This window comes from Strongylocentrotus purpuratus, unplaced genomic scaffold (assembly GCF_000002235.5).
Source record: "Strongylocentrotus purpuratus isolate Spur 01 unplaced genomic scaffold, Spur_5.0 spur5_scaffold_19, whole genome shotgun sequence".
Classification (NCBI taxonomy): Eukaryota; Metazoa; Echinodermata; class Echinoidea; order Camarodonta; family Strongylocentrotidae; genus Strongylocentrotus; species Strongylocentrotus purpuratus.
This window is the reverse complement of record NW_022145604.1, coordinates 13,859,452-13,886,994: the sequence shown is the minus strand read 5'-3', so window position 1 is coordinate 13,886,994 and position 27,543 is coordinate 13,859,452. Positions and strand designations below refer to the sequence as shown.

At 39.1% G+C, this 27,543-nt stretch overlaps 3 protein-coding genes across 3 annotated transcripts; all 3 read right to left on the bottom strand.

The window, feature by feature from the left end:
- Positions 1-3,184: 3,184 nt before the first annotated feature.
- On the bottom strand, positions 3,185-10,073 carry LOC589977 (corepressor interacting with RBPJ 1). The gene is made up of 6 exons (XM_003727972.3): positions 9,987-10,073; positions 8,055-8,149; positions 7,370-7,613; positions 6,089-6,235; positions 4,848-4,948; positions 3,185-4,223 (listed from the first exon to the last, which is right to left on the bottom strand). Exons 1-6 carry the CDS (start codon positions 10,056-10,058, stop codon positions 3,404-3,406), a joined length of 1,479 nt encoding a protein of 492 aa, XP_003728020.2. The 5' UTR covers positions 10,059-10,073; the 3' UTR covers positions 3,185-3,403.
- Positions 10,074-14,096: 4,023 nt separating this feature from the next.
- Positions 14,097-21,956, bottom strand: LOC115918056 (uncharacterized protein C17orf53 homolog). Its single transcript, XM_030990353.1, has 6 exons — positions 20,700-21,956; positions 20,092-20,181; positions 17,753-17,890; positions 17,019-17,213; positions 14,884-15,706; positions 14,097-14,174 (listed from the first exon to the last, which is right to left on the bottom strand). The coding sequence occupies exons 1-6, from the start codon at positions 21,579-21,581 to the stop codon at positions 14,119-14,121; spliced, it is 2,184 nt and encodes a 727-aa protein (XP_030846213.1). The 5' UTR covers positions 21,582-21,956; the 3' UTR covers positions 14,097-14,118.
- LOC115925822 lies at positions 21,596-25,549 on the bottom strand. The gene is made up of 4 exons (XM_030989792.1): positions 25,389-25,549; positions 22,445-22,495; positions 21,921-22,217; positions 21,596-21,646 (listed from the first exon to the last, which is right to left on the bottom strand). The coding sequence occupies exons 1-4, from the start codon at positions 25,392-25,394 to the stop codon at positions 21,596-21,598; spliced, it is 405 nt and encodes a 134-aa protein (XP_030845652.1). The 5' UTR covers positions 25,395-25,549.
- Positions 25,550-27,543: the final 1,994 nt, after the last annotated feature.

Below are 27,543 nucleotides of genomic sequence, written 5' to 3'. Positions count from 1 at the left end.
CTGCACTCCATCTTTAACCCCACCCTCTCTCATCTCTTCTGCTTCCCTGCTCTCTCTCTCCCCTCTCTTCTGCTTCCCTGCTCTCTCTCTCCCCTCTCTTCTGCTACCCTGTTCTCTCTCTCTCTCTCTCTCTCTCTCTCTCTCTCTCTCTCTCTCTCTCTCTCTCTCTCTCCCCTCTCTTCTGCTACCCTGCTTTTCCTTTCCCCTCTCTCTCCTCTCTTCTGCTACCACTTTCTTTATATATACATGCTTATATAATATATATATCTTTCTCTCCCCTCTCTTCTGCTACCGTGCTTTTCTTTTTCCCTCTCTCTCCTCTCTTCTGCTACCACTTTCTTTATATATATATACATGCTTATATAATATATATATCTTTCTCTCTCCTCTCTTCTGCTACCGTGCTTTTCTTTTTCCCTCTCTCTCCTCTCTTCTGCTACCACTTTCTTTATATATACATGCTTATATAATATATATATCTTTCTCTCCCCTCTCTTCTGCTACCCTCCTCACTTCAGCTACCCTGCTCCCCTTTCTGTATCTCTCTCTCTCTCTCGTTCTCTCTCTCTCTCTCTCTCTCTCTCTCTCTCTCTCTCTCTCTCTGTCCTCTCTTCTGCTACCCTGCTTTCCCTTTTCCCTCTCCTCTTGTGTGCTACCACTTTCTTTATACATACATGCTTATATAATATATATCTTTCTCTCCCCTCTCTTCTGCTACCCTCCTCACTTCAGCTACCCTGCTCCCCTTTCTGTATCTCTCTCTCTCTCTCTCGTTCTCTCTCTCTCTCTCTCTCTCTCTCTCTCTCTGTCCTCTTTTCTGCTACCCTGCTTTCCCTTTTCCCTCTCTCTCTCTCTTCTGCTACCACTTTCTTGATATATACATGCTTATATAATATATATCTTTCTCTCTCCTCTCTTCTGCTACCCTACTCTTTCTTTCTTTATATCTCTCCTCACTTAACCTACCCTGCTCTCCTTTTCTTTATCTCTCTCTCTATTTCTCTCTCTCATATCCAATAGTTTCTCCTCTCTATTTGATCTCTTTATCTTCACTTTTCATAACCAAACATATGTTTTCAGTGGTTCCAAAATATTGAAGGCATTTTTGTTTGAAATGAACAACTGGACTAGCAAATTCCTTCATGCAATGACACTAAAATATTGAATAGAAACACGACTTACGATTTCCAGATTTTCATCAAATTTTATTACAAATGCATCGACTAAATAGAGGCTCATGTATACATATTTACAATAAACAACACTGAATAATAATGGATCTGTCTAAATCGGATGTCTGTTAAAACAAATCATTGAAATTGATTTATTCAAAGATGCTGTTGATTAAAAATATTGTTGCACTTTCATTATCATTATTTTTAGACACCCTATATTGAACTTGTAACACACTTTAACATAACATATTCAAAGACCAACAAGTTCAAAGTCTGCATATAAAGCAAAACCTGTATATAATGACCACCCAAGGGAGACAAAATATATACAGTCGTTAGAGACAGGTGGACTTTTGCTACAGGTTATTGTAAAGCAGATTTCAGTCAGAAAAACGTTTTGAGGGGGGAACAAATAATATCTTTATGGACTGGTAATCTTTCAACACAAGTGGTTGCTACAGCACGTCTGAATGTGCTTTGAATATTTTGTTATTATTTTTTATTTATTTATCTGTTTTGTATTGTTTTGTTTAACAAAATTTAGAAAAATAAATCATAATAAAATATGAATAAGCATAGGCTACAAATTCTCACAATTTTAATCTTCATTCCAGTCTTCATATCAAAAGATATTCCCAGTCTTTAATCAAAACTTAAGTTGGGTTCTGGTCATACGATTGCATTATCAGTGGACTGTCTGACAGTGATTGAAAAAAGTTGCTCACGTAGCTCACAACCGTTGGTGTCAACTGTGAGGTTTTGGAATCACCAAAAAAGCAAAAAGAAATTGACCGAATATTACTGTAACTAAACTCCCACGTACATTGAAATGTGTATATGGGACTACACATAAGTGTGGCATGAAAGTTTGGTCCTGACATTTCAGCTACATGTATCTCCTGTCTTATTTTTGAAACATTGGCGTTTAAAAAGCAATCTTTTTTCAGCGGGCATTTATTATATGATACTCTTCGATTGCCAACATAAAATGAAAGAAAAAAATTATTTTCGCCTCTACCATAACTCAACCTTCTCTTTACATACACTACTCTCCACTTTGAATTTTCTATCATTTTGACATTTTAAGATTGATCGACATGGATATATTACTCATTTGTCAATTCTAAGTTTATAAACCTCCTAAAATACATGTATATGTTTAAAAAATTGAAGGTATCAAGTAACCCTTTAAAAGATGAATGAATCCCAACAAGCACTACACATGTATGTACAAAATATGTGATTTTTTTTGCAAAGGTAGGCAATTTACATAGAATTAGAAGAAAAAGAAAACAAATTGTTCGATCCTCACAAGTGCATACAAAAAATGAGAAAGTAAAGGAAGTCTATTTCATGACCCCTGACCTTAAGCCAAACAGTGCATCAACCTATAGTTCAAGGTAACTCATTTCCCGATCATGTTGCTGTCATGTCAGCATGATCAACTGAAATTATGATGATTTCTGTGAGACATTTGCGGAAGTGAAATTTCAGTTTTGCAATTTGCCTTTTGATAGATCTGTCATAAAAGGAATTCAGATGCTCTAGTGACCTTGATGTCTTGCCCTATTTTTGTTTACTTAGGGAGCTAAAATCCTGTAACCATTTGAGATGAGAGAGCAAAACATGTGCAGATCAAGCGAGTACCTTTGACGACAAATTTTTAATTTTCGAAAGAGCCCCAAAGGCTAATAACTTAGTAAACCGCTGGGTTCTTTTAAGCACGTACCTGCCAACATTCTACAAAAAAAATTAGGAATCTCTGAAGCAAATACAGGAATACAGTGTATTTTACATGCATTTATACCGATTTTACAGAAAACAAGAGGAATATACATGTAGGGTTCATAACACTAGTTTAAAGCCCCACTGTACTACTTGCTCCCTCAATATAGAAACTTCCCCAATCGGTGCCTGTTGGTCCCCATGATCCTCTTTTTATTATATTAATTGAGAGCTGAGTTGATGAGATAGCCACCTGTCAGTGACCTCGCTGGGTGGTCTAATCCCTTCTGGCTGAACTAGTACAGACGGCCTTTAAAGGCAGAAAAATAGGAATCATTCCTCCAAAACAGGAATGGTTGGCTGCTATGTTAAAGCATACCATGTTTATTTTTCGGCACCTTATGACACACCGATAACCAAGTATGGTTATGACCTCTGTTGTGCGTAGCAAAGAGAAGCAGTGGTTTACCGCGGCATACGTGAATGGGCTTTCATTCCTCTCTCTAGTGCCTTCCTCCATCCTTGTATCGTTCCTCACGGTCACCATGGCGATGACGCCCTCTGTCCTTTTCCTCTCTGTACTCTTTCTTCTTCTCCTTATCCTTCTCACCCCCATCTCTATCTCTATCCCGTCTGCTTTCTTTGTGGGTTTTCACATCATCTCGATAGTTCCTTGAACTTGTTCCTCCGTGTCTGTCATCACTTCGTCTGCTGGGTGAGCGAGATCTTTCATCCTTTCTCCTTCTGTCCATCCTGTCATCCTCATCTTCTCTTCGCTCCTTCATCTGCCTATCTTTTCCATTCCTATCGTGTCTACCATGGCTTGGAGAATCAGGACTTCGACTTCTCCTTTCAATTTTAATTTTAATTTTTCTTTCTCTGTGGCTGTCATTGTCTTCTCTCCTGTAGCTTTTTGTGTGCCTTCTTTCCTCGCTATCGCTTCGAGGTTCTCTCTTTATCTTTCTAACCTCATTCCTTCTATCGTCTTTCCTTGCCCTCTTCCTACTCTCACTATCGCTATCTGGTTCCTTCTTGCTCGTCCTCCTCTCCTCATGATGCTTTGAACTAGATTTCCTTTTTCGGTCTTGTTCTGAATCGCTCTCTTGGTCAGAAGAGTCGGAATAGCGTCCTTTTCTTGACTTTTCATTGTGTCCTCCTTCTTTCTCCCTTCTTCTGTCTCTCTGGTCACGTTCATCTGAGCTGTTATCACTGTCATCTGATGAATGTGATGGTTTCCTCCTCTTCATATTCTTTTTGTCCTTTCTTTTCTTAGAGCTTTTGGAGTCTAGACGTTTCTGCTTCTTCTCCATCTTGTCCAACTTCCTGCAATTGTAAAAAAAGGAAACAAAAATTATCATCTAAGTCGTATTTAAACCCAAAGTACAGATATGAAAAACGTTTTGTAAGGATCTGAATACTGTTTTATAAAACGGAGGACCAAGACCATCACAATAGCTATCACTCAGTGTTAAACAAGAAATGTGGGTTTGCAGATATGGAACACACATGATAAGACTTGTGATTAATGAAGAGACAATGTATTTTTTTCTTCCCAGTAATGTTTAGAAAAAGAAGGATCTATTCATCAATATCAAATCGAAGTTATTCCTTTCTTAAGGCTAGATTACTCAGAAAGACACTGCAGAGGTTTACTGTGGCAGTTTTTTTAAATCATTTTTGTTTGATACATTTAAAGGTGAATGGCAGTTGGGGATGAAAAAGGTAGCCAGATACACACAAAAAGGTCCTAGCTACATTAATTTTTTTTCCAGATACAGAAATGTGAAGGACAATACGCTTATGTCATCCTTTTTTAAAAACCAGTGTTTTTTTTGTCCACCATACTTGAACAGTGCTCAATATGGCCAGTGAAGATTTCAAAATGAAAATTTTATAACAAGGCAAAGGTGCAAAATATGAAAAAAAGGGCCATGATGATGTACTTACTTCAGTAATTTGATCTTTTCTTTCATGGAGAGGGATTTGAGGAATGCCTCTTCTGGTTCAACATCCTCATCCTCATCATCATCACTGCTACCAACGAATCTCTGTGATAACAAGAAAATTTGAGTTAATGAATAAGAATTATGAATAAATCAATTGTTTTCACCAATCACTATATTCTAGAAAGGAGAAAATCAGTTTCAAAATGTTACATAAGTAATTTCTACATATTTCATATTTGATTTCAATTTCTTTACATGAGATTCAGGGGAGAACAGATTGATAAAATGATGATGAAAAGAAAGAAAGAGAGAGAGAGAGATGAGAGAGAGAGAGAGAGAGAGAGAGAGAGAGAGAGAGAGATGAGAGAGAGTGAGAGCGAGTTAAGAAAATGCAGGACATAAAGCTGGTGATCGACCTTATTTTGGGTGGGGGGGGGGGGTAGGATTTTGTATTGTATTGCCCTTTAGGTGCTTAAACATGGGTCGGTCGGTCAGATTTTTTTCCCCCTCCCTCTTTGGGCTGATATTTCTCAGTTTTGAATGCTTTAATATCCTTTCTCTAAAAAATCTTTTTTTTATAGCCAACCGTCCATTTCAAGATTTTTGGGTCGGTCGCAAAGGGCAATACAACATTTTTTTTTTAAAGGACCTATTAAGAGATGTGGACTTTAAAGACCTGTGGTTGCTATAGCAGGTTTGACTGTAAATAAATTAGTTTGAGCAATTGCCCACTGAGTAATTATCATCAAAGCATGCATAACACAAGTGCAAAGCTACAGAACCTCCTACCGTACCTCCCATCCTCTCACACCAATCGGTCTCCCTAATGGACACCAGACCTAAGAATACGACTGGAAAGTTGTGAAGTTTGGTTCCTGAGAAGGATGCTTAGAATTTCATGGACAGAAAGAATTTCTAAGAATGAGGTATTTGCCATGGCAGGAACAAGATGAAAGCTTCTGAATAATATAAGAGGTCGACAGCTGATCTGCTTGGGTCATGTTATTCGAAAGAATGGTTTTGAAAATCTTGCACTGACTGGAAGAGTCGAGGGGAGGAGGAGTAGGGGTAGAAGGAGGATTCTGTGGATGAGTAGCTTAAGGAATGGGATTTCTGAAATTGGAATTGATCTCGGGGAGAATGAATTACTTCATAGAATATGGGACAGAGAGTTGTGGCATTTCATGGTCGCAAACGTCTCAGGACATGGTATGTAAAGAAGAAGAAGAACGGACATCTCACCTGATTCTTAGCTTGGCCATTGACCTTCCTTCCCAGTACGTTCTGTTTGAGAGCCAAGCCATCTCTTCTCATGTCCTCCATGAGGTCATCCTTGTCCGTGCTTGGTCCAGCGATCTCTTCATCCTTCGTCTGGTCATACAATGGACACTGAGTATGCAAGTGAGAAGAACACTTGTCATTTCAAGGGTTCATTTAATGGCATCATTTAACCATGTTAAATCTGAGATGCATGGCCCTACATGTTATCAGTGTCTGTGATATGGTGTAATATTGAAGCCCTATCAAAATTGCGCTTCAAAATGACCAAGAAGTGCCTCAAAAAAGTAAAAATCAGACAACAAATCTGCCTGCGATCCCTTTTTTAGCTAAACTTCCGGTAAATTATAAGAATATTGATGAATTTGATATCAGTTTGTAAAAAAAAATAGTGTTTCAAGAGAAAATTACGATAATTCTGTTTTGTCTGTTTGTTTTTGTTTTTTTGTTTTTTTCCCTCTTTGAAATGTCAAAGTTAGGGTGCGGCCTATGCGACGGTGCGGCCTTATCGCCGGCAAATACGTTAGTGCAGGTAGGCTTTAAAATGTCTTTTCCCAAAGATCATTTAATCAAAAGTATTTTGTTTGGAGATTCTATTTAACATTTGCTAAAGATAATTAAGCTGTTAATTGTTCATAACTCTATCCTTTTCGCTTGAAAGAAAATGTCAGAAACTCTTTAGCCAACAGGTGACTGTTTAGTTATCGAAAGAGATCCACACATGTATGCTCATGAACATTTTATTTTCTCTTTATTTTCCTCACCTATTAAATAAATGCAAGGAATTCAAAATGAAATAAATTTAAATGAAATACTACACTGTGGTACTTGGTGTTCATGCTATTTTGTGTTGATTTATTGCCATATCCCACACAACGTTGATTCTTTCATTTTAATTTTACTCAAGGCATCCAAGGTAAGTTCTGAGTGCATTCCATATGATACATGTACACAGAGGAGTTAAAGCCCTACTGCACTACTTATAGCTACTTGCACCCTCTTATGGCAAACAATGCCTAATCGTTGACAATTGGTCCCCATGATTCTCTCTTTCTTATGTTAATTGAGGGCTTATTTGATGAGATAACCATCTGTCAGTGACCATGCAGGGAGGTCTAATCCCTCCTGGCTAAACTAGTGCCGTTGGGATATAAAGCAGCACTTTAAATTGTACCCTCCTTTATTAGTACCAGAGATAAACAAAATCTGTCAGAGCAATCTGAGAGAAATGACATCACTACCTACCTCTCTATCAGTGTTGACATGGCCCCACTTGTGGCATCTGATGCACTTGACGTTGCGGACAGCGATGCCGAACGGTTGATCCGTGACGTCCATGTCCTTGGCATAACCCTCTCGGGGAGCCCCACGCTGCCATTCAAACTTGTACTCCTGGTCCCCGTCCTCCTTCTCCTCCGTCTTCATGCCCTTGGGAGGCTCGTACATGAAGTTCAGGCCATGCTTCACACGTATGTCTCCCATAAGCTGCCTAGTGGAATGATATTCAGGTAGAGAGAGATGAAACATGGAAATCAGTTTGTGGGACTACATCGACGCTTCCCTGACAGACCACGAGATGCAATAGACCACTTTCTTAATGTAATTAAGTTTAGTGCCTTGCTACAAATTATTCCATTCACCTGTCATGAATAATTGTATTTTAATAGTTGGAATGCAAATTGCATACATTACGTGTTGCAAGGTGAGACAAGACATGTTTTTTTCCCCCACAAATATTGTTTTATAAATTTGTATGATTTTACTCATTTTTGGTCACTTTCTAAAACATCTAAAAGCATTTAGATCAGGACAAGTACTGGTATGTTTATAAAAAATTGTTTGCACATTATGTATGTAAATTCCTTGCCTTGTATAATCACTAAGATAAAGTACTTAATACATAACATTATCATCATAACAACTCTGGTACCTGTTTGTGTATGTATCTTGTTCTCTCTCATACTCGGCTCTCAGGTTGTCTTGCTTCGTCTTCTCTGCGTCTGTTCTCTGCTCTGCCATCCATACCTGTCAAAGATAAGGGAACATCTGAACAAGTTAGCAACAACATTCCTTATTATACTTTCAATCTCAAAGGGCATGAACCCTCAAATTTAAACATTTGTCTCATAGTTAAAAATTGGTGTGAAATTGAACATAAACATCCAAATTTTCCTAATCTAAAAAATTCAGCCATTTTCATTTTTTTCACACTGCTGAATGTTGAAATTTGCACAATCCATTAAAGGTAAAGACCAGTATTGGAAATGCCCCAATTTCAAAAAATGAAATGCAAGCTCTTATTACCAATCATGTGAAAGAATATGTTTTGAATAATACATGATGATAAAAATGTTGACGGGAAACCGCCTACTAATTGATATATTTGGTAAATTAGTGTATCTCTCGCCTGTTGAGAGATACAATGCACGTGTGTGTAGTCCTATATACATCTTTCTGTGTACAGTGATTCTAACTTTATGAAGACTTGGCCAAATTTCTTATCATTTTGATGATTCCAGAACCTTGCAGTACATCTATGCTAGATGATCAACCTTTTCTGATCGATTTCACAATGTTTCTTTCACAATGCAATCGCATGACCATAACTGGTCTTTAGCTTTAACATAACCTTGATATTATTAATTGACACCAAATATGGCAAATTTTCAAAGAGAAGAGATCATATTATCAAGACCTGTTTGCTAAAATACATATGCTACACAAAGTTTAAAGAATATAGCCTTATAGGAACTAATACATGATAGTACAGGGCAGCATTTCATGAAACCGTCATAGGTACAAGTTCACCGACATCCTATTGAAACATGTGTTAAACTTACTTCATGGATTTCAATGGGATGTCGGTGAACTTGTACTTATGACGGTTTCGTGAGATGCTGCCCAGGTGCATAAATTGCCGTTCTGCAAAATTTGTTATGGTTCAGTAACTGTAGAAATTTATACTCTGAAATGTTGGGAGTTCAATATGATCTCTATCTCTATTTCAGATAGAAATTACTGCTATGCTGTGAGTATGCACTATACATTCTACACTTCATCCTGCGGTAACAATTTAAATTCAATGGTGTCGGACATAACCCCAAAAATGATCCCCATACTTTCAAGAACGGGAACAAAATAGGCTTTGAATATACAGTGTGTAACCCTATTTTGGGATCAATGAGAAAACATTCACAAAAGTACAATTATTTCTGAACACATCTACATTGTACATGTGCACATTGACATGTTTGAAAACATGGTGAAAATAAAACATTTCTTTCGTGAAATTTCTTCTTCTTACTACTTTGGTGTAGTCTGCTTCCTTCAACCTGTCAACCTTGAAGATTTTTGCAGAAATTATGACATTTCTTGCTCTTTATAAAAACAAACCCTTAAAAAGGCCTTGGCTTAACGATGACGATCACTTCTTGCTAATCGACTTGCACTTGCAGTTGCACTCGACTTGCACGGTAGCAGGACGGACTTTGCATTTGCCTTTGCCTCAACAAACTTGTTCTTTTTTTAATGACTTTTTGTTTTACTTTAACTTAGTTTCAGGTTTTCGTCATTTGATAGTTTTGTATATTGATGCCATTTATATTTGAAGACTTATGTAATTCTTTTTTTATTAATAAAGAAAAATTGAAGAACAAAATCTCGCCGTTTGACGCACTTCCAACGTTGCAAAATCATTCATACATGAGCATTGATGAGCACACAAATACGGCAATGGGCGAGAAAGCATACCGCACAAATCATTACGAGTGGGACCGACGTGAACAAGGGCAAAGCAACCAACAAACGAGAGCACCAACAATCATGGAAAATTCACTTCTCTGTACGTCCTAAATCATCTTACCCGTTTTATGTTAGCATACGATGCAGGATGAAAGAATTTCTTGCACATGAAATTTGCAAAAGACTTCCCCATGATGGCGAATTTTATTGACAAACTGACGTTTCGTCACCGATCCGCTTTCACCAACAATCACCACGAAGTTGACGTAGATGGCGCGAGGATTAAATTCCCGGATTTTAAATTTTGTTATTGTTGTCAATATTCCAGCATATGCCAGTCGAAGAAAATATTCAATTTTTATATCATTATTTTCAGGGATGCTGCGGTTTGTATATTTTGTTTGAATGAAATGGGTATATGGGGCCATTAGACGCACATTATTTACGGATGAATTATCATGTGGTCTCAAAAGCTCCATTTAGAAAATTTGTTTTAATTGGAAATCCACCCCAAATAAAGCTGATTTTTATTTTAGGCCTACCAACAAAAAAAACCCAGAAAGTATAAAATATAGAGAAAGTAGAAGTTGAAAAAAGAAAAGTATAGAACAAACGGTAAATATTTGGGAAGGTCATTCATTGCATAGTTGCCAAAAGGTCTTTGATCAAAGTTCTAAGTGGTAAATGATAGAAAATAAATTCTCACAGAATCCAACAAAACTTAAATTGAATGTTCAAGATTACAAATAAATGACGTGTGCCAAACGAATTTGGTAAAAAAAATGTATAGCCCCCCCCCCCCCCCCCGAGTATAAATGAGCACAGAAAGATAAGGAAATCAAAGTTAGTAGGCCCAGCACCATGTGCTTAACACAGGTTACGTATGTGCGAATGAGAGTTATGGTTTTTAATGAAAATGATTTCCAGCAAGTTTTTGTGAGGTTGTTTTTATTTTACTGGTTCAAACAATCAATCTACTGCAGGATAAACAATCCAGAATTGATTATAGCCACATTCTCTCGAGATACGATTCCCATACCAGAGCCCAAGATTAATAAAGCTTCATATAGTTGTTTTTATCCGGCCTTCACAAAAATGTTCAAAGTTTTCTCTGACCCTAGCTTTTTCTATCATTGTTCTACTTTCGTACAAGTCATCTTGATGTTTTGGATAACCCGTTGACTACTGAATTATCTTATTCCCATAGGCTTTACACAGGGACCACCAGGTTCCCGTTAGCAACGGGTTAACTTCCGCTCTCACGCTATAAAATAAATTGAGCTGTAGCGGACCGTTCATTTTTCATCAGTGTTCATGAAAAGGATTCTTGTGTAGCACATCTAGAAGCTAAACATAGATAGTAATAAGAAATGAGACATTGGAAACTTATGTATTTTAAAGTGCATAGTGTACATATGTCAGCTAGTACGTAGCTCATTTAATATCATTGCTTCAATTTAAACTACTTTGTACCTAGTGAACTCACCAAGATGTTCAGAAAAATTGACAACATGAATGAATAATAATCATACAATAATATACGTCTTGTGTACTTTTATTGAATCTTTGAAATTGACATGATAAGCGTCGGATTGCAACAGCTATCGCACAAAGAGTTAAAGGTCGTTCAGAAATTAGGGAATAACCCTTCACCAAAAACTTGCCATTCTTTTATGTGTAAATGAATAGCAGCTGCGTGAAAAAAGGTCCTAAGTTCATTCACTTAGCCACAGTTTTGCAGCGTCATATCTGGACAAGGCTTTACTGTTGTCCATGTGTACCTCATAAATGAAAATGATTCATAAACTCTAGATTGAAATTTCATTCCAAATGATTCAAGTTCATTTTACTCTTTAATTACTACATGGAAATTTCATGCATTTCGTCGCTGTTTTCACGAAGTGACGGTAGTGAAAAAAAATTGCTTTCACTTTGCGTGACGATTTTCCTCGCTACCGTCACTTCGTGAAAACAAGGACGATTTATATTGCATGTAGAAGAACCCTTAACTGATGTTAAGGTACAATGGCTCAGTGGTCTTGTAACAAGAGGTTCCAGGTTCAAAACCGATTTGATGCACAAGTGACTGCCCTTTTGTAAGACATTTATCCTCATTACCAAGACTCTCGGAGAGGACGTAAGCCGTCGGTCCCCTGGCTGCTAACTTACAAGCCAACACATGCTTTTTAAGCAGTCAGGTGAAACAAACCAACCAACTTATTTGAACTACTTAATGTGTATTCACATTACACACACATAGATTTATTTAGTACACTGACAAATTATTGTATAACTTTCAAAGGAATTTGTAAAAAGAAAATAACGCTCCTTTCATATTCAAGAAAACGTTAATATATTTTTTCACTAATAGTAATATGAGAAACATAATGGTTCAACATTTTTAAAGATTCCCTTGAAAGAGGGAAATGAAAAAAGATATACCGGTCCTTAGTTTTCCCATATCCTAATTTGTAGCATACAACATGAAGAGCATATGGGGATGTTCATAGCTGTTTACAATCCATATTCAAAGACAAGGGAAGCAAACAGTCACAGGAACTGGTGTGCAATTCTACATTACCTTGGAAAAGGAATTAAAGATAAACTTGAGTTCTGGTAAAAAAAAGAAAATGAATTCTCACAGAATCAAACAAAACTTCCACTGAATGTTTAAGATTGCAAATAAATGTCATTTGCCCAACGATTTTGGTAGAAAATATATATACTGGGTGAGTAATGAGCATAGAAAGATAAGAAAATCAAGGTAAGTAGGCCCGACACCATTTGTGTAGTCCCATATACATCTTTCTGTGTAGGTGCTTGTTACTTTACCAAGACTGGGCAAAATTTATTATGATTTTGACAACTCCAGAACCAATGCTACATGATCAACTTTTTCTGATCCATTCCACACCAATGCAATCGCATGACCAGAACTCAACTTTATCTTTAAGTTGTGACTATCCTAAAATCTGCTTCTCTTTCTCAACATCATAAGCATGTGTCTGAACATATCTTTTGAACATAACTGGCAAGAGTGACCTTTGGCTTCTAAGAGTGTTTTTACATTCATGCCTTCCGTTACATGTATAAGGCATGCAGTGAATAGGAAAGAGAAATGCTCTACCCTCTAATACAGATGTTCAGTGAGTTGTACTTCAAATAATATTTGTGAATCGATAAAGTGAGTGCATATTTTGTACACAAGCTACTTTTATTACTCTGCTTTAATTGACAGAGGCATACATGTATTTGTTTGGTTAGAACTTTGTTTGATTACAAAAGATTGCAAATTACACTGGGATGATTGTGGTCTATTTTGATTGGGGGTGGCAAAAGGGAAAGAAAAAAAAAAAAAAAAAAAAAGGTAATTTATAAACCAGGAAACAATGTATTCGTTTTTTACTAAGCCGTCATTTAATTATCTGCCATTGAAATGATTAAAAATATGGTCATCATCATAAATAAGTGTATCAAGTTGATTTAATTTTTTTTAAAAATTCAATTTGATTTATATCTATGACCTTATCATCAATTATAAAACAAAACCAACAACAAATTACCAACCATAATTTTGGTACGTTGATAATTGTCTTCAAATCAAATCAAATATGATATCAAAGTAATACCATGATGCTGAGTAAACAGTTAACTGAACCAATTCATATGTTCATAATATCAGATTAAAAACTTGGCACAGCATTGAAAAAAAATTTGATATACTGTGGCTAAGAGAACTTGTAAAAACAAGTAACCAATATATGGCAGATAAATGCGGCCTAGTAACTTAACTTAAATACAGAGTTACAGAGAAGTATGCACAGGGTCAGAAAATCTCAGACAAGAATTAAAATAAATATCTGTCAATGCCTCCTTTCTATGAAGAACACATGTACCATTCTGACAACAAACTGGAAATTTATCAAAATTATGTAATTTCGATAAGCACTTATTTGTATTTTTGGTTGTACAAACAGTAATTCCTGACAGGCAATCAAACAAAATCTTTGCCATTCATGATAATGGATTTTGTCTGATCTACTACTAGTTTCTGCCTCGATAATGTGACTGGTGCACAAAATACAAACGATCCTCCCTCCATAAATTGTTCAAATCTTGATATAGATCTACAGTGTACATAGGGTGATATAGCTGCAAAAATCATTGACCATGGATGATATTAGTCTTGAGTTTGAGTCCTCATCTGTAGGCTAGCGTGAACGTCATCATTCTTGAACGTCATCCTTTCACTCTCAAAAGTCATCAAAAAGTTCATCTTCAAGACCATCAAGTAGATCACCAATACTTTCTGTGGAACATGAAAACATAAGAAAAAGATGAAATATTTTTAGCAGTTTATACTTTAACGCATCATCTCGAAACTTCATATGGGGATCCCTTTTAAAGTTAACTTCTGCTGAAAGGGGAATTCATCCTAAATGTGGGGGGGGGGGGATGGGAACAGCATAACTATCTAGACAGCAGATTTAGTATCATAAACCTGAGACCTGTTTCATGAAACTTGTTATCAATAATGTGTTGCAATAACTGTTAAACAATACTAAAAATGTTGCATTTGATTACCTGAGAGGATATTTGTTACAGAAATATGACACTTATTATTGACAAAAAGTTTTATGAAAAAACAGGGCCCAGATGAACTTGATATTAGAGACTTTTAGGTTTGCACAACGAGAACGTGGATTGCTACGATCGACATCCTTTTAATGCACTGCCTTGAATGGATGTCACACGTATCAGTCCATGCAAATCTAAAAGTCCCTAATAGGTATCAGGTTGGCTGGGAGTGTGGATTGTATTTAACAAAGGAAATTTGCCTCAAGTTAAAAAAAAAAAAAAATGGAGTACGATCTTTCTTAACATCTATAAAATGAACCGTTTCAACATTGGCAAACAATCAGGTGAGCATTTTCAAGACTCAATTACCAGATTTGGCAGAGAGTAAAATATTTTCTTTGAAACAGTCCTATCAAAATGTTTGCAACTTTCCCACCCACCTTCTCTAAAGTTGTTGGGGGCAGGCTTTTGGCCCTTGTTCGGTCCATCCGTCAGGTTTCCTCCACCGGTATTGGACCCCAGGCCAGAGATGTCCCTCAGACACGGTCTCTTCATCTCCTCGGGGTGTTTCAGCACGCTAGGAGTGGGCTTGGATGGAATGGGATGGCATCTTTTGGTTGCTATGGGGACCATTCCTGTAGGTGATGATGATGTCAAGGAGGAGGTGGAGGTAAGAGGGATGGTAACAGTTGTAGATGAGGTTGGGGAAGGCTGATGAGCTGGAGAGATTTGAGTGGTTACTGCTTTGGAGGAGGATGATGAAGCAGATGAACCTGATGTAGATTTGGAATAATCAACCCCATCAAAATGTTTATCTCTATTTTCCGTCGGTTCCTCTTTCCTAGTGTCCAGTCTGGATCTCATATCGTTTTCTCCGACTTGCGAATCCATCAGCAGCACATCCTCGTCATCCTCATCATCAAGCATCTCCTCCCAAATCCCAGCATCCTCACCATGCTCCATGTAAGTGTCAGTATCCATGGTGACAACATCCACTGCATCACTTGATCCCAATCTCTCGTCATTTGCATCTCTCCTACCCGGAGCTAAGCTCCCTTCTGTGGACGGAAGACGGCTGTGTTCTGGGATCCCTTTCTCGGATGAACGTTTTCCGGATGGTGTCTTTCCAGAGCGTTTCCTAGTTCTCTTCGGCGTCTGTTGACTGCCTGGCCTGCTGCTGCTCTCCCCTGGGAAGACCTGGATGAGGTTGCTTGGAGTGATGTTGAGGTAATGGTTGCGCTGCGATGGGCTCAGGACTCCAACCTTGACGTGAGAATACAAATAAACGACTGTGTGAATATATTTGCATTGTATAATATGGAAAAACATTCAATGAGTGTGTGTGTGTGTGTGTGTATTGGGTTTTTACAGATGTGTTTCAATCAGATATGATTATTTACGTCTGTGGACCGACCTTTAAACATCACCATCCGAAAGATGTGACTCAGTTTCGAACCTGCTTCCTCGGCTGAATCAGTTTGTAACTTCCGCTGTCAGCTGGATTACAGGCACACACCACAACGCCTAGATGTGTCTTAAGCATGAAGGTACCTGGAAATTCTTTCTTGAACCACAACTTTTAATCTTCCTGCCCCTTTTTACCTAAACATTTATGTTCAATTGTGCATGTTTGTATCTTATTGTGATACAACAATGTTTGATCTCAACTGAAAATCTGAAATTATGGACTTTCAAGGCAAAGGAACTGGGCAGTGTTTCATAAAAATTGTTATTAATAACAAGATTCAAAATTGATAAGCTCCTGAAATCATTCCATTTGACCGGCTGAGAGCAAATTTGTCAGTGAATTTAAGAAGTTATTATTGATAACAAGTTTGATATAATTGCGCCCAGGACAGGCCCTGATTCTTTTCCCTTATTGCTGGATTTTTGTCAAAACTCCATACACCCCCCCCCCCCCCCCAAACCGGCCCAATCACCAACCTCTCATCTCCCATGAAGTTCACTTATACAGATCTGGTGATAATCATTCTGCATTGAGTTTCATACTGTCATTAAAATACAACCCTACACCTAACACTCTACTTAACTCTAACCCCAACCTATTTAACCCAAAACCTAGTTTATAAAACCCTAACCCTATATTTTGAGAAACAAATGAAATAAAGCCAAGAGAAAGAATTGTCGGATCAAATGTTGGATCACAGTTCTGACGACAGCCGCTCCATGGTCAACTAATTTCCTAACTTCAACTCAGAACCAAACATCAAATCTAACCCTAGCCCCAACTCTACTCCTAACCCTGACCTAAAGCTGAATAATGCAGCCCTACATGTAACCCTAACCCATAAACAAGTAAAGCATAGACCAAATGTTGCAAGAGCATAAGTCAGTTCACCGCAGATCTACAACACTGTAGTCATATAATCTGGATGTCCACCAAAACTTTTTGAGTCTTACAAAGAGTTACGATTGATCCAAATCAATCGTAAGTCCTCCAATCGATCGCAAGTTTGCAGTCTCCTATCTCTTATGTACATAGTTACGATTGATATCAATCGCAAATAAGTTACGATTGATATCATCTCTTTGTAATATGGGGCCCTGGACTAACCTGTCTAAGGACCAGAACGGAGCCAGGTCTAAGGTCGCCCTGGTACTCCTCAATCAGCCTTCGGTGAATAGTCCCCTGCATCTCGCCGCTGGGATCACACAGGCTCACGCTGGCATCACTGCTGTTGAGAGAGATAGTCTTGATCATCACACACAGATGGTTCACTTTGTTCTTGGTGAGCTGCTTTAGACTTGCCTAGAGGAGACAAAAAAAAAGGTTAAGGAAAGTTCTTCAAAGCCCGACTGCACTACTTGTAGGTACTTGCGCCCTCTATATAGCAAACAATGACTAAGCAGTACCCGTTGGTCCCCCATGGTCCCCCATGGTCCCGTTTTTCTCATGTAAATTGAGAGCTGTCAGTGACCACGCAGAGAGGTCTAATCCGTCCTGGCTAAACTAGTGCAGATAGGTTTAACTTATTCTCAACCCACTAAATGCCATGAATCTAATTTTTCTTCCAGGTGGTCATCATACATTGCACCATGCCAATACAGTGGCAAATAGTAAATTCAGGTACCGGTATAACATCCATTTATCAAATTAAATTTTGTGAATGTTGTCAAAGATTATTAATTATGTATGTTTTAAAGGGAAACTTGAGTTTTGTTGCAGAGGGCACTACACAAAATAAATTTGTGTGAGATAATGAAAAACTGAGTGTTGAATTTGAAAGAACATACAATTTAAATGACGATATCATCTTCGTTTGGTCAAAATTGGTTACACATTCCTACCTTCCTAATGACAAGGGCTAAATTGTTCTGTTGAAGGATTGAGTTGGGATCGCCATCTCTGATGCCAAGTTCAGTCTTCATCAGAAACCAGGCTCCATGTTCAAAGTCTCCAACATTTGTGACTTCCTCACTAGACTCCTGGGGGGAAAAAGGCAAAACTTTGGTGATTCTGTGACCAGGCGCGTACGCAGGATTTTTTCAAGGGGGGGGTTTTAACATTTATAAATCGGTCCGAAAATTTCGCAACGACTCAGGGGGGGGGGGGGGGGGGGGGGGGGGGGGTAAGAGGACACTTTTTTTTTTTTTTTTGGTCTCGAAATTTGGAATTTTGACATTTTGCTCCGTTGGGGGGGGGGTAAGGTCACCTTTTTTAGGTCGGCCATGGGAATAATTTTTTTTTTTTTTAATAATTAAAAAAAAAAAAAAAAAAAAAAAAAAAAAAAAAATCCAAAAGGGGGGGGTTTTAGGTTTTTTTTAGGGGGGTTTACACACAAAAAATTTCCAAAGGGGGGGGTTTAACCCCCCAAACCCCCCCCCTGCGTACGCGCCTGTCTGTGACACTGATCCACTTATTTCATCAAACAAGGGAAACGCTCTCGGCGGTCTCGCCTGCATAACGCAATTCAATATGATAAACCAGAACGTCAATGACGTAGCGCTAATCCGCATCTCACAACAACAAATATCGTAAATTTTATGTGGTACACTTTTGAACTGGTCAAAAAATAGAAATTTGATGCCCTGGAAGGGACATAATTTCATTTCATTTGCATAAAGTACCATAAATAATCAATGGAGCAAAATCTCACAATTCTGTGTAGAAGTTTATTGTTCCAAATTTAGCTCTACCAGATAAGGCAAAATCGGTCATATGAAACAATCAGAATCAAAATCGGTTGAAAAATAACGAAGAAGAAGCATTTTGAAAATCTTAATGTTGATGCCACAACAAAGTCTAAGTTTGTTGACCTTAAATGGCCTTTGACCTTAACTTAGTGACCTGAAATTCTACTCACATGATTGGGGAGACTTGATAACCCTATAGTCCAAGTTTCATTGACTAAGAACTTATACTTTCAAAATTATATCAAAAATAAAAAAACTTAACCTAAGGTTAAGTTTTCGATGATGATGCTACAACATAGTCCAAGTCTGTTGACCTGAAATGACCTTTGACCTTGACTTTGTGATCTGAAATTCTACTCACATGATTGGGGATACTTGATTACCCTATAGTCAAAGTTTCATTGACTAAGAACTTATACTTTAAAAATTATACCAAAAATTCAAAAACTTAACCTTAGGTTAAGTTTTTGATGTTGACGCCGTCGCCGTCACCGGAAAAGTGGCGCCTATGTCTCGCTTTTTGCTACGCAGGCGAGACAAAAATGAGAATCTCTTCATATGACCAATAATGAAAAAAGAAATTTAAATCCTGGCATCAATAATATTATCCAAAGGGCATATCAAGATATTTTTAATATATTTTGGGATAAAAATATCCCTCCCCCCCCAATATATTTCTTGGATTAAAATATGATCAGAAACAACAAATTTAAGTCAAGTCCGCGAAGTTGAGGAAGCATTGCAAGGAATCGTCCAGGCAGATGAGAGCATTGCATGTAGGTGCTTTCTGGTCAGGTTTTGGGCACACAAGTCCAGAAATGTCTGACTCACACATATTCAGAAGTGTTTCTAGAAGTGATGGCACCAACACAAATTTGTTAACATTGTTTTATATTTTGTATAATTCATGTATAAAGCCAGAGTGGAGAATATGGTTTGTAGGGGGTGTTGTAAGAATACATTGATAAGAAACACTCATCATTTTACTCTCATGTTATTTTGTCATTCATTACTGCACCTTGGATCGATTCCAATATACGGTTCTGTGCTTGGGTGAAGAGTACCAGCTTAAATTTTGACCCCCCCCCCCCCCGCCACACACACACATATTTTATTTTTGTAATCAGAGAATAAAGAAACAATATAGAAATAATACATTATCTTTATCATATCATTAGTAACGATTCTGATGTTGCACTGACTAAAATATGTTGTGTGGTGATCAGACACTTGATCACTCCGACAATTTCTACAGGCTTTATTTCATCAAAGGTATAGGGTAAAGGTTAGGGATGTGTTGGGCTTTGCCTTTGGGTCATCTTTAGGGTAAAGGTTAGGTAATATGTATATCCTATTGTATATAGCGTTGGGTACAGGGTGGAGTTAAAGGATTTGGTAACTGTATGTATGGGTGAAAACATGAAACTGCTGGCCGTCATCCGCTTGCGCCCTTCGAATGGGCACAAGGTGATTTGTGCATCATCGCAACTCACCTCTGTTTCCTGGGATAGTTGTTCTTCTGTTTCTTCTTCAACTTTTTTCTTGAGAGCAACTGCTGCATCTTTCAGCTTCAGACCAGGGGTCTGTAAAAAGGGTACATTGTAGATGGAGAAGGAAAAAAAAAAAAAAAACAGTATTCTACGCATGAATTAAAGGTGAACATTATCAAAAGAAAAATCAGAGATACCATAAAATGCTAGGTGGGCTCTAGTTCCGTGCATGTGTATGAGCATACCTGTGTATCAAGTGATCTACTCGCAACTTAAGACAACTTTACGTTTATTTAGAAAGTTATTAACCTTGAAATTTCTCCTCACAGGACAAATGGAAGAAGATTTTGAAGATCATATACTGGCATGGAAGCATAACATACACACCGGAATAGTTTTAAGGTGACTTGACCACTTTAAAGCCCATCTGTACAAGTTTACAGGAGGGATTACACCACCCTGCAAGGTCACTGACAGGTGGTTATCTCATCACATCAGCTCTCACTTAACATAAGAAAAAGAGAATCATGGGGGACCAATGTTCACCGATTAGGCATGGTTTGCTATATAGAGGGCGCAAGTAGCTACAAGGATGAATATAAACTACATACCAGTTTAGGTAGCAGTCCCGCGGGTCCAGGAAACTTCCTGGTCCCACCATGGACCGCACCTGCTCCAGGACTGGGTCCTGATCCTTTGCAGAGGTGGGCCACACGAGGAGTCAAGACGGGTCTTGAATGCTGTCCAGGAATGGGCTGTCTCTGATTGGAGAGAGGTCTATTCGAGGAAGGGTGCTGTCGCTGGGCATGGCCCGTTATGGGGGTTTGTTGTCGCTGGGCGTGTCCTGCTACTGGGGTTTGTTGTCGCTGGGCGTGTCCTGCTACCGGGGTTTGGTGTCGCTGGGCGTGCCCGGCTGCAGGAGTGTGCTCTCGTTGGGCGTGTCCCATCCCAGTGTCCCTGCCCCTCCCATGCATAGTGGGAGTTCGGACTGAACTCCCAGGAGTTGTACGGTGATTTCCCCTAGGTGTGCCGTATCTAGGATCATGGCCGCGGTGTGGTGGAGTTTGACCGTATGATGACCCACCTGTCTTTGATTGAGGCGAATGCATGGCAGCACCCATACCTCTGCTTAGGTTATCATAACCTGGACTGACGTTACATCCTGGCCCTGTATGAGGAGACTGAGCTGCATTCTGATTTCTCGTCTGCACATTAGAACCCGTTTGTCTTCCACGGAAGGTTCTACCGGGCATAAGTGTGTTCGTGGTTGAACTATTGCTAGACTGTTCATGGGACATTGAGGTAACCCTGGAAGACAAAGGAGTATTGGGTGCTTTGTGAGTTGTTCTTGGTGTGTTCTGTTGGGGAGGGAGGCAGAGACCTTGAGGTGGGGATGACATCATCGGCTTTCTTGCACTCCCAGAACCACAAGTTCCATGACCGCCCTGGACCATCTCTGGCCTTGGCACCAGGGGTCTGCTGTTCTGCACCATTGATCCTGCAGGTCTTAATGTCCCCCCACTTCGATGGCCACCACTGACAGTTTTGGAAGGAGGTTCTTTAAAGTCTCCAATGGAAGTATCAAGAACGCCAGAAGAGTCATTTCCAAGATTCTTCTCATCACCAGCTTGGTTCACAATCCCTTTCACTGGTTTGAATCGATTTGAATTCAGCTGTCTCAAATTTGCCAATGGAGATGGAATCTTAGTCACACTTTGAGGCAGCTTGTTACTCTTTACGCTTGACTCTGGAGTCACAAGACCCTTTCTATTTTTAAATCCAGATTGATCTGTATTTGATTGGACCAATCCCTTACTCTGATTCAGACCTACCCCAATCCTTTCTTCAATATTATCAGTCGACTCTCTTTGCTTTTGGTTACCAATGTCAGGAGGTAGTGGAATTTCAGGTGATGTTTTACTTTTGAATGAAAACTTTCTTCCCCCACCACTAACTGGAGTTTTTACTTGAGGTAAGACTGGTGTTGCATTCCTTGTAGGCATGGAAGGAGCTGCCTTGCTAGTATTGTTGAAGCTGTTTTGCTGGGGTACATGATGAGATACTGCTTGCTTGGACTTGAAGACAGCATGTTCCACTTTCTCTACCTGTTCCAGCTCCTCTAGAAAGCTCTGTGCAGAATAAATGAAATACAACAAGTTACATCAGGGGTCTTGCAAGTTGAAACAGGAAATGATATTTGACAAATTATAAGACAATTGCAACAAATTACATAGCAGCTGAAATCTTGGATAAACTTAAAAAGTAATTCTAGAACAGTAGTTTGAACAAAGTACAATTCCTAAACAGATAACTGATGGTGACATTGGAAAGTAGACAAAAAGCATACTGTACTTACATCACTGCTAAACATGTCATCTTCATCCAGCTGGAAGAACTGGCCAGAGCCCTGCATTAAGAGAGAGAAAGAGAGGGGGGAAAGAGAGGGGGAGAAAAGGGGAGAGAGGGGGTCGAAGGGAGAAGGAGGGAGAGAGAGGAGAGAGAAAGGAGGGAAAAGAGGAAGAGAGAGAGAGAGAGAGAGAGAGATAAAGAAGGAAAAACACTTTTTAGAATATGTATTGACATAACAGGCAAAAAAAAAATGTTATTAAACACATTTTCTCCTGAAATTCACCATTAAAGATAAGCCTTGAGATGGTTGTCTTCTAATTCTGTTTACTAAACACTGTTTAAAGAAAAGAAGACCTAGATCCATACCTGCCAACCTGAGACAAGAGAAATTAGGAGTAAATTTTTCTGGATGGACTACGAGGTCGTGAACCACCGAAGGATATTGGGGTAGTAGCCCGTAGATTGGGGGGGGGGGGGGGGGGGGGGGGGGGGTACACAGGACTTTAGGGTCTATTTTTTTTTTCCATGTCGCTGTGTATATCTTCTATGAGCGCGAGCGCGGATGTCGGCGTGATCTGGTTATCAGTGCTGTGTTATGCTTTAGGGCCATTCCATGAGAAGAAGGACATGACATCAAAAAAAGAAATGTACCTCTTATGTTAATTCTTTGATTTATCACTAACCTTATGCCATGGATGTTCATAAAACATTAGGGCCTTTCAAATTCAATACAATTTTTTTTTCATTTTTGTTGATTTCCTAAGATCTCAAACTATCATCAAAAAACGTACATGTGGGACTGTAGCTGAAAAAAACCAATTTATTGCAGATTACACAGGATTCTTGTAATATTTTTTCCTGAAAATTTCGCTAAATGGAAAAAGATGAATTTATTTCCATATTCTAAGGGGTCCTGTGGTATTTAATCTATTACATAGGGGTGAAAATGGCCTCCGGACAAAATGTAACGCGAGTTACCGTAACGTGAGTTACCGACATATTTGCTTCCTGCATTTTACTAGTCCATTGTTTCTTATCTTTAATATTGTGATCTTATACTAGTAAGTCACAACCTACTATCAAATTAAAGTAGGAAAGATTTTGTCAAGATTGTCTAGTATGAGGAGAAAAGAGGGTCTACTCTCGTAGAATTGACCATGTCCTTTTTTTGTAACGCGAGTTACCGAAATTCAATAATCCAAGAATCTAAAAATGTTTGTTTTTCAATTTTCTTTTTTGTTTCATTCAGTTGTTCTATATCTACCCTGTCCATGTTTGAAAAAAGTATCTTGTAGATCCTAGCAGTTCTAAAGATATAGGCACATTATCGTGTCAATGTACCCATTAAGTGTAACGCGAGTTACCATGGAATGGCATTGAGCGCCTTTACATGAACATGCTCAAGGCGCTTTACATTTCAAAATACAAACATAATAGTTATATACTCTCCAAGTGCATTACACTCTAAAAAAAAAAAAAAATTAAATTAAAAAAAAATCGGAGTTTTGAGGCATGCACTCGGAATTTGGAGTTGGTATGAAAAATGCGGAGGAACTCCGCCTAAATCGGGGTGGTTGGCAGGTATGCTAGATCTATGGTGTATTATCGTACTGCTGCTGGAGGATCAAGTGCCAGTGGGGGGTTGTGTTTCCTGACACTTACCAAAATGAAGATTTTAAAATAGCACTCAAAATAGCACTCAAAATCATATGAAGGTGTTTTTTTACAATAGAATTTTTCAACAGAATTGGCATACCCAGTAAGTGAAATATAGCATGTAAACTTCTTCAAATGACTGTTTTTAATCAACTGTCCGGACACGTAACATGTCAGGATGCACAATGTCTGGGTATCAAAAAGTAGCTCCGTGTACTGGCAAAACAATGCCAGATCTCACAAACCTGACATCTAAAAATAACAATAACGCCTCCCTCTTGAAACTGTACTATTTGAAGAGGTGCTGACTACCAGGCCAAGGGGGTGTTTCACAAAGACTAAGATCAACTTTAAGTTGGACTTAGCTATGGCAGGCTATTTATGCCACTGGTTGCTCTCACCATTGGTCTGTCAATTATGATCTGTAGATAATATTTTTTCCTTCAATAATGAGTTATCAATAAAAGTAAATTCTTATAATTTGTGACCACAATTTGTAAGTCCCTTGAGAAACCAATGCCAGGAAATGGTGAGAGAAAAACAGTGGCATGAAGAACCTGCCATAGTTAAGTCCAACTTAAAGGCGACCCTAGTCTTTGCGAAACACCCCCTGCAGTGAAAAAAAATACACTGGGGCTCTGGGCGAATTTGCCCCCAAAATTTTGGGAACACGCCTCTGAATACGAAGTGGGGGGCCGGGGGGGGGGGGGGGGGCGGGGACAGGCCCAGCACTCATTAGAATGAATTCAAATAGTCTGATTTATCCTCAGCCTGTGTAGACATGGTAGAGTAGAGCCTAGTCAATGTCAGCGAATGTAATTTGATAAATGTTGTCATTATCTTTTATGATTATCTCATTCTCATTCATTGCCCCGCCCCTCCCCCCAAAGCAAAATTGTAATAAAAAGTTAAAACAGCACTACAGCAGATAATGACCTGGCCAGCTTGCTTTACTTAATCCTAGCTCCATGACCATGGTAGCACTGCAAAGCACAGTCTGCAATGCAGTGCAACGGACACGCACATCATCATAACATCGCTCATATTCATATATCCTTCACTCGCACTGCCACAGCTCAGCTCAGGCAACTTCCGCAATCACTTCAGTCTTCGCGTCACAACGCTCGACAGGCCAATGCAACATGCAGCGGCAAAGCAGCGAAAGGCATTCCCTTAGTGCACGGTAAACTGTCCGTCACATATTAGCCAAAACATGCAACGTCGCTCGAGCTTGCAATCACAACAATTTATTTTTAAAAAGACCTCTATATGAGCTTAAATCATATATATGTTACCTCCATCGTCCTGCCCTGTCTTTCAGCAATCAGTCATTTCAATCAGCAAAACTTGTCTGGAAAGATAAAGTTTGAATTTTACTTTGAAACTCGTGTTTACTTCCAAGGTTCGCCTAATTTTCATTCGTATTTCGCGGTAGCGATGAAGTGACATTACTACTTTGAATTCATGTACGGTACGAGTACAAGTGTACGAAACAAAATATTATTGTGATAACTATTCGGATAAAGAAGAGCAGGGGGGGGGGGGAGGGGTGGGTGTTTGCCCCATTTTTTTTTTAAATCTAACTCTTCTAGGACCATCATTTAATACAGTAGGAAATGTCTAGCTCAATGTCTCATTCTCATTGGGGTCAGGTACATAGTTTCCACCAACAAAAAAAAATGAATCGTAGTCAATTAACTGCCACACCCTGGCTGCAAGCTGCATAGGGCTGGTTCTGGGGGTAAGAGGACACTTTTCTTTTCTTTTTCGGTAACGAAATTTGAAAATTTTGCTCCTTTGGGGGGGGGGGGGGTAAGGTCACCTTTTTTAGGTCAGCCAAATGTTGGCATAATTCAACCCCCCCCCCCCCCCCCCCCCCCCCCCCCCCCCCCCCCCCCCCCCCCCCCCCCCCCCCCCCCCCCCCCCCCCCCCCCCCCCCCCCCCCCCCCCCCCTGCGTACGCGCTGACTGTACTGGTTTTAAACTGTACAGAAAACAACTGGTCTCAAATGGTCCACTCTGGTTTTATGGGTTTTAAACTGGAATCAACTGGGAATCAACTGGTTGTTTTCAGCATGCAGTCAATGGGTTTTAACTGGGATATACTGGTGCATGTGAAGTTTACCAGTTGTATATCAACTGGTTTCAACCGGTACCAGTTGAATCCAGTTGAAACCAGTAAAATGAACTGGCACATATCCCAGTTCCGTCAACTGGAATCTGTTGATACCAGTTGAAAATCCAACTGGTTTCAACTGTTTTTTTTTTTACCTGGATAAGCTTAACCAAGGTGTACTGGGCACCAACAAAATGTTAAGCGCAGAAGTAGAACCGGTGATAACATTAGGCGTATTCACTTGTCCAGAACGTATAGTTTCAACTTCGCTTGCGGCAAACAAAGACTCAATAATTGTCTCTTAATTCAAACAAATATCTATCCAAAAGTAATTAAGGTCAACAAAATAATTTCCAACATAGTGCAGAACATTAATAAACTGTACCAGGCGTACTGGGCCCAGAACAATCGATGTTAATAACATTATAAATAGATTCACCTGACCAACGACTACAACTAATCATATCGACACCCATATTTCTTGATCTACTCTTCAAAATGGCAGTGTAGGCTTAGGGCATAGCAGATGAAATAAGATAATCCCATCAGATTTGCTTGTCTCTAAAAATCTAGTTTTATAAAAAAAAAAAACAAGTAATACAAATATCATGACTGTATACAAACAATTTGAATGAAATGCTCTTAGGCCAAGGTCAAGTATCTAGCTCCGAATCCTATAAATTGAATTTTCCTCTGATATTGTATGGAATACAAATATCAGATGAACATTTTAAACGTGGCAGGCGGCCAACGTCATGGCCTTCCTGTTTGTATTATTAACCATATATTCCGCCTAAAAATTATATACAAATAAGGAAAAGACAGCACTCAAAAGATTCAGAGTAGAGAATTTTGCCTACATTTTCATGAAAGCAATACACGTTTTCACTTCAGTGTTTAGGAAATCCTCCATCCTGTATGCTTAGTCTTACACACTTCAGTTTAAGATCATGCGGTATGAGGTATGGGTACATTATGCACATTTGCCCTGGGGGGGGGGGGGGGGGAGGTGGCGGATCAGTGGCGGATCCAGGGAGAGCCCGGGGGCCCGGTCCCCCCACCCTGGTAAAAAAAAGTAGGTTAACAAAAAAAGATGGTAACGTTAATTTTACCTTTACATAAAAAGAAAAAGAAGACGGCCCCTCTGGTAATTTTCTCTCTTTTATTGCTCAAAGAGGGGGTGGGGGTTGTTGAGTAAAAAAAAATAGAGCTCCATATCCCGCCCCCCCCCCCACCATCGAACAAAAAAAAATAATGCTCGGTACTCCCCCCCCCCTGCTTATTCGGCCGGTCGGCTGAGTCGGCGCTAGATATTTTCTCGGGCCCCCTCCCTCG

Bases quoted from the DNA above. Each gene is read 5' to 3' on its own strand.
- LOC115918056 (XM_030990353.1), bottom strand. From the start codon at position 21,581: ATGGTGCAGAACAGCAGACCCCTGGTGCCAAGGCCAGAGATGGTCCAG. The intron at 20,182-20,699 runs GTATGTAGTTTA...CCCTTTTTACAG, and splicing joins CGGGACTGCTACCTAAACTG to ACCCCTGGTCTGAAGCTGAA. The intron at 14,175-14,883 runs GTGGGTGGGAAA...CATGTTCCACAG, and splicing joins CCCCAACAACTTTAGAGAAG to AAAGTATTGGTGATCTACTT.
- LOC115925822 (XM_030989792.1), bottom strand. The intron at 22,218-22,444 runs GTAAGTACAGTA...TATTCTGCACAG, and splicing joins ATGACATGTTTAGCAGTGAT to AGCTTTCTAGAGGAGCTGGA. The intron at 21,647-21,920 runs GTAGGTCTGAAT...GAGACTTTAAAG, and splicing joins ATATTGAAGAAAGGATTGGG to AACCTCCTTCCAAAACTGTC.
- LOC589977 (XM_003727972.3), bottom strand. From the start codon at position 10,058: ATGGGGAAGTCTTTTGCAAATTTCATGTGCAAGAAATTCTTTCATCCT. The intron at 8,150-9,986 runs GTAAGATGATTT...TATCTTTGACAG, and splicing joins CGTATGCTAACATAAAACGG to GTATGGATGGCAGAGCAGAG. The intron at 6,236-7,369 runs GTAGGTAGTGAT...TTGCATACTCAG, and splicing joins ATGTCAACACTGATAGAGAG to TGTCCATTGTATGACCAGAC.